We start from the raw sequence: 7,006 nt of genomic DNA on the forward strand, positions 1-7,006 counted from the left end.
TTCAAATAAATAATTACATATTAGATAACACAATAAGCCATTAATAATTATTTAATTAACTTCAATAATAACCGAAAAAAAAATAAAATAAAACGGCCCAGTCAACTGGGTCTGGCCCAGTTGACCCAGGTGGCCCAGTCAACTGGGTTGCCCAGTTGACTGGGGGGGAGCCCAGACGGCCCAGATAACTGGGCCGTCTGGGCGTCGGGGGCGGCTGGGCGCGCCCAGACGACGCCCAGTCGTCGTTTCCGGCATTTGTGTTGAGGAGATCGCCGGAAAACTCCATTTCCGGCGATCTCCACTCCTTCCCAAGTAATATGTTGCCAAAATTCCACATTTACACATGAATTTCTCAAGAAATATGTAGAAAATCATACTTTTTTTCAAAAATAAAAATATAAACATGGTTTTTTTTTGTATAAATTTCTTACCTTCTTCAGAGGGATTTTGGCCAAGTGGGTACCCTATTTTTCCTTATTTGTCGGTGTCTGGGTCGACTGTGCTACAGTATTTTCCCGTCTCCTTCGACTTTGCTTCGTTTTCAAGTGAGGGTAAAATTGGGAATCTCTTTTTTTTTTTTTTTTTTTTCCCTTTTTTTCCTTTTTTTTCCTTTCTTTGAACTCTTCTTGTTCTGCCTTCACCCATGGAATAGTTGATTAAGGCCACGCCGTGTGTAATTGGTACCCAGTGTTGGCCGGGTCAACCGGCCAACAGCCACTAATTCCTCCAATTTAGCAGTCACCGGTTCGTTATTTGCAGATCATCCAAAACCACAACCAGCACCACCACATTCCATGGCGGAGAAACCAAACAACGATAATGCAACGGAGAATGTGGTTGCGTCGGCAAAGAATACGGACGGCAGTCAGCTGGATACGACTAAGGCGGAGAGACACGTGTGGCTCATGAAGTGCCCTCCCGTTGTCTCACGCGCCATGCAAAACAACCACCTCCCCCAGCCTCCGCCTCCGCCTCTTCCTTTCTCCGCCGATGGTGCCAAAGACCCTTTCAGTAACTCAGGTCCCATCGTCGCCAAAGTCATCGTCTCCGTCGACCCTCTCCTCCCCAATAACGATTTCTCTTCCACCCAGGTATCTATGCACATTCCCCTATACACTCGAAGGGTGCCAAAAAAAATTCTTGCACTGAATCAATTATTTCCGTCGATTGTTTCTTAGTATTTCAGATTACAATAATTATTGGGTTCTTTGTTATTTCTTCTAGTCGCATGGACTAGATTTTGTGTGTATTCTATCTTGCATGTATTTATTTTAACAAGAATCTCATAAAGCTCCCTTCATTTGAGATTTGTACGTACTGTAGCATATATTTGCAAAATTCATACTAATATTTTGTGCATTAATGGAAAATGGAATGGAAACTTCGTGGGCCTGGACGGAAGAATCAATATTTAAAAATTGAAAAATCTCGAAGGGTGCAAATTATATTTTTCTTTGAAATTACAGTGTGCTAGTGAAACTTGTTTTTATTCATTGCGTGTGACCTGGGAGCAATGGGATTCTGAATGTTGGTGTATTGCCTTGATTTGGTAATTGCAATACATGTCTATCTTACAGAGATTCCTCCAATTTTCATCTTAATATATAATTTATAGCTTGGGGTTGTGGGTGGGTGGGGATGTGGGACTCATCTTTGCTGGTTTGTGAATCATTGGGCCCTGTTATGTTTTTGAAACTTTCATAATTCTCCCCGAACAAGGTGTCTCTTCTTTGTGTGAATGATAGAGTTAGATGGCTAAGCAAAGAACCGGAGAAGAATCGAACAAGATCATTATTGAAATAAATCAATTCTATTTACTGGTCATTTGCATTCTTGAATTCTTGTATTTTACTTTTACAGACACGATTACCAATTCCAGATAACGGTCCCCATTCTTCCAGTGGAGTGCGTAATATTAATTTTTCAATAGTAGTTGAAAATATTGATTGTGCCTTCTTATCTTAAGCATTTTGTTAAACTTGGAATCTCCTTACTCTTGCTCTTTTGTCAAGTCTTACTATTTATGAGGTCAGGGTGACCTGAGCTTTCTTTACATCTGATGAATACATGTTAATTAAGCCACCGTAGATCTGGGGAAAAACATTACGGCTGTGATTTGGACCCCTCAGATTATTCACTGGAGAGACTTTTAAGTTTTAATGTTTTATCTTTGTTTTACTACATAACAAAGTGAAGCTTATACGATACGAAAATGAGTTGGATACACTAGGTATTGACATGCAGCTTATGCCATTCTCTACATAATTCTAACCTTATTTTCACAATAGGCATCGTTTTTTTTTTTTTTTTTTTTTTTTTTTGGCAGAGTTTTGTATTTTCTTGATGCTTCTCTTATTTTTTTTAATCTTTTATTTATTTTAGGTTGAGGAGAAGAAGTGTAATATATATTTTTATTGTAATAACATAAATTGAAACATAATTACAATCCTTCTAATTTTTTCCTCTCTATTTTCCACAAATGTTCACATGATGATCAGTTTACCATGGAGTTGGCTGGTAACGCATATGGAAACATACCCAAGTGCTACTCCATGGACATGTCCACTGATTTCGTTCCTATGTCCATATTTTCTGAATCATCCCAAGGTGAGCACTCTTCTATCTCAATGCACGCCCAACTGCTACATTGGCAGTACTGGTAGAAAAATAAATTTGGGAATGATGCCAACTCATAATGGAGATATTCATGTTGGACCCCTTGGATTACTGTAGTTTTGAATAGTTATCGGATCCTCTCACTTTAACCAACAATGAGGTTGCTTAATTGATGAGAAAACCTCAGAGATTTATGTTGGCCATGCCTAAAGGAGCTTTGACATTACGTTGAAATCACCTCATCTGAAAGCTCTTAAGTTGTTAGAAAATAGGTTGACTTGTTTTATGATCACATCTTCAACTTGGATGAGGTGATCACTCTTTCAATATGTTCTCTGCACAAACAACTGTCCTAATTTCATATCTCACCACTTTTTCTTCTTTTTTTTTTGACTCGATCAAATATTTGATTTCTTCCAGATTTGGAAAGGAAAAATAAATAAATTCTGCTTGCACATGAGAGGAGTGCTGAAGATAATAATATAAATAAGCTCATTCACTTTAACAACTTGAGCTTTTAGATAAGGTGGTCATTCTTTCATTTTCCTGTGGAAACATCCTTGACGGGAGCTGGAAACCAGCATATTTCGCTTGGAGTTATGCTATAATGCTTTTGTTGGATGTGGGCTAGACATTTTAAGGATTGGGATGATGGCTTGCGAACTTGTCAGCACTTACTGGTTGGGTTTATATCTCTGTGGATGTTACAAAACTTGTTTGATACTGGAAGAAAAAAAAAAATTGGTAAATAATCGAATTTTCTTTTTGGGTGGGTAAGGTATGCATACCATCCAATAACTTGTGCTTAAACCACAAACCACGAAGACAGATTTAACCCTTCTACTGCCAAGGGGCAAGAGCTGCAGAGCACAGTGGAAATATGGCCTCTTCTTTGCCTTCTTCAGTTATGAGACATTTCAGTAGCCTGGAGGATTTTTTTTTTTTTTTTCCTGCATTTATCATCTATAGAGGTCTACTTTATAATGTCAACATGACTAGCTGTTTGTGCAAGTAAAAACATAGGCTGAATCTCTTGTATTATTCATCAAATTCAAGGGTTATTTATACAAGAATAACCTACCTTTAGAAAAGAAAGGAAAGAAATCTTAAAAGGAAAATTATTAACTCCTAGCTAGACTAGGATATAAGCTAGATTGAAATATTTCTATATTCTTCTATTCTAACTGCACAGTCTGCCTTATTATGTCCAACCGGAAGAGGATGTATCTTATGGAAGGTAATATGTAGAAAGGGTTTGGAAGGTATTGGTCATATATTATAGTAATTTTACATTTCAATGTTGCAAGGTTTGAGGGAGGAGGCTATCTCTCAAGAAGCAGATTGTCCTCGGGTGCTTTGCAAAACGTGCACTGGTTTATTTCTTGGAAATCCAATCACTTTTGGTTTGTGTAAGCTGGGTGTTGTGGAAATCAGTAGCACCAACCATTTTCAAGGTGATATGGACGAAAAGGAAATTGAAGGAATTTTGAATAAAAAGAGAATGCTTACGAGTTATGGGAATTGTCCCCAAGTATTTAGCCTTTTTATGGGCTATGTTTGAGGAGTTAACATTTTTCATGATCTTTTTAGTTTTATGGATAAGAGGATATCTTGATTGTAACTTCATTTCTTTGATTAAACATTATTGATTCCTATGAAAAAGGTAGAAATCTAAGCCTCCGTTTGGAAAGAATTTATAAATAGATAGAAATGAGTGATGGATAGGTGGATAATACTCATTGGTCCATTGGAATGTGTTGTTGAAATTGAAGTTTGATCATTTATAAATTGATTGTAACTTCGTTTCTTTGATTAAACATTATTGATTCCTATGAAAAAGGTAGAAATCTAAGCCTCCGTTTGGAAAGAATTTATAAATAAATAGAAATGAGTGATGGATAGGTAGATAGTACTCATTGGTCCATTGGAATGTGTTGTTGAAATTGAAGTTTGATCATTTATAAATTGATTGTAACTTCGTTTCTTTGATTAAACATTATTGATTCCTATGAAAAAGGTAGAAATCTAAGCCTCCGTTTGGAAAGAATTTATAAATAAATAGAAATGAGTGATGGATAGGTAGATAGTACTCATTGGTCCATTGGAATGTGTTGTTGAAATTGAAGTTTGATCATTTATAAATTGATTTATTTTGTTTGACAAATGGAGGCTAAGATACTCTCTGAAATTTATAAATCAGTGCAGTATGATGACTTATGTTCTGAATCATTCTGTTTTTATTTGTGTTCATCTATTCATTTATTCTATCGTATGTGTGTGTTTTTAACAAACGTGAAATCGCTACATCTAGGAAAAAAGCTTTCTGTGGAAGGGAAAATCTATCACAAATTCGACATGAAGCCTCATAATGAAAATATGGAGGACTATGCAAAACTATGTCGGGAAAGGACAAACAAATATATGACTAGAACTAGACAGACACAGGTAATATCATTCACTTCTCTTATCTTTGGAGAAGTCTCCTATTCATTAATTTCTACTTTGATGTGTAGAATCTCTTTTCTGCAACTTTAACATTTGCTCTGCAGTTTATTGATGACGATAGCGAAATGCACATGAGGATGAGGCCTATGCTCGGGACAGTTGATTCAAAGCCTTCTGGATCCTCAGTACTTTTCCATTGTTTATGCTTGTAACAGAATGTGTGCGGATAAAATGCCATCTCATACATTTAGCTCTGCTTTTAAATAGGATAAAAGGAAAATGCCCATGAAGGGGTCAGAAATGAAAAGAACGAGAAGGGACCCTGAAGAAATGGAAAAGATCTTGTTTAAGCTTTTTGAAAGACAACCAAATTGGACGCTAAAACAGCTTATTCTTGAGACGGATCAGCCTGAGGTATGTAACTTGATTTGCTGAACCTACTCTATGCTGCCCTGGTTACATTTCGCGTTGCTTAATTTCTACAAGACCATAGATCTGATTTTCTCTTTTTGCAAGAGTTGGAGAGCCATCAAATTTCTTAGACGTTGTACAGTGCCTATGCTGAGAATCATGATACTCGGGGATGCTATATAAAATAGTTAGCGAATTATTTCTGTCCTAGGAATTGATTGTGTGATCTAACTATTGCTCGTTCCATTTAGCTTCTTGTGGGTAGAAAAAATTGTGGACATTGGCCTAGGTGTCTTGCCTTGTATTTCAGATATATTTTTTGTTTTTACTTTGTTGTAACATCAACCACTACCTCTTTTCATACCTGCAATTGTCCGACGTTTATTTTTGTTGCAGCAATTTCTGAAGAACATGCTTAAACTTCTCTGTATCTACAATAACAAGGGAGCCAATCAAGGAACCTATGAGCTCAAGCCTGAATACAAGAGATCAGAAGACAAATCAGACTCTCAGTAGGCTTTACCTGTCTTCAGTTTGCAGAATAAAAACTGCTGGGGACATGTACATGATCATGAACAAAATAATGTCTAGTGCCCTTGCCAAACATGCCATCAACAGGATATGTTTTGTCTCCCTTTGTAATTAGTAGAATTCAATTCATTCTTACATCTGTCAATTCCTCTCGAGTCCGAGGTCATGGCATTCTTGCTTGAAATAGTTCATATCGCCCTTGCTCTGGTTAGGCAATCTCTTGATTCTATTCTTTCTTGTCTATGGGTACCATGGCGTAGTTTATAGTTTGCTGAAATATTCTTTTCTTCGACTTTAGAGATGAGATAATTTGGTTCAAGTCATGATTCCTTTAATAAACGAGTGATGGAGAAACTTGAAAAAGTTGCCAACAACTATGTATTATTGAACATGTATTGCCTAGTAGACTGCCCGCTTGTTCCACTAAAGACATGAATCTACTCTTGAATTATACAAGAGTCTGTTTGATTGCAAAAATGAAATTTGGGTGAGAAGAAAACAAATTTCAGTGAATTGAATTGTTTAGAATTTGTTTTATTGGAAATTGTTAATTAAATGTGTTGATTTATATAATTTTTTACCTGGAAAAGTTGAAATTTTGGATCTTTTGGTGCTCATTTGGCTTTGTTTTATATGAAAATTGTCAATTAGAATGATAGAATTTGTTACAATTGTGAATAGAATTTATTTCCGTTATCGGGGAAAAAAAAAGAGTTGAATAACCCAATTCCCACCAAAACCAAAGGAAAATCAATTTCTTAAAGTCCTGGAAAATGTGGTCACGTGGGGGTTGGGTGGAAAATGAATTCCAAAGAAAATTTGTCCATTAAACATATCATTTGAGTGGAAAATGGAGCCTGTCAAACGGGTTCTAAAGTCACATAAATGTGTTTTTGTGAAATTACATCATGCAATTTAATGCTCTTATGTTTTAACTGCTAAAAAATGATTGTTTTATCATTTTAGTTATATTAATACTTTATTCTTATATTTTCTTCATCGG

General features: G+C 36.2%; 1 protein-coding gene across 1 annotated transcript; it reads left to right on the forward strand.

Annotated features, from left to right (window-relative positions):
* The first annotated feature begins 722 nt into the window (after positions 1 to 722).
* LOC111380828 (general transcription factor IIF subunit 2-like) lies at positions 723 to 6,289 on the forward strand. Its single transcript, XM_023004484.1, has 6 exons — positions 723 to 1,091; positions 2,499 to 2,607; positions 4,928 to 5,061; positions 5,166 to 5,246; positions 5,329 to 5,475; positions 5,869 to 6,289. Exons 1-6 carry the CDS (start codon positions 795 to 797, stop codon positions 5,986 to 5,988), a joined length of 888 nt encoding a protein of 295 aa, XP_022860252.1. The 5' UTR covers positions 723 to 794; the 3' UTR covers positions 5,989 to 6,289.
* The last annotated feature ends 717 nt before the right edge of the window (positions 6,290 to 7,006 follow it).

Source organism: Olea europaea, unplaced genomic scaffold, assembly GCF_002742605.1.
Source record: "Olea europaea var. sylvestris unplaced genomic scaffold, O_europaea_v1 scaffold221, whole genome shotgun sequence".
NCBI lineage: Eukaryota > Viridiplantae > Streptophyta > Magnoliopsida > Lamiales > Oleaceae > Olea > Olea europaea.

What these genes read in the sequence shown, in the direction of transcription:
- LOC111380828 (XM_023004484.1), top strand. Translation starts at nt 795, where the DNA reads ATGGCGGAGAAACCAAACAACGATAATGCAACGGAGAATGTGGTTGCG. An exon ending in CTAGAACTAGACAGACACAG is followed by an intron (nt 5,062 to 5,165) that starts GTAATATCATTC and finishes TTTGCTCTGCAG; the next exon opens with TTTATTGATGACGATAGCGA. An exon ending in TTGAGACGGATCAGCCTGAG is followed by an intron (nt 5,476 to 5,868) that starts GTATGTAACTTG and finishes TTTTTGTTGCAG; the next exon opens with CAATTTCTGAAGAACATGCT.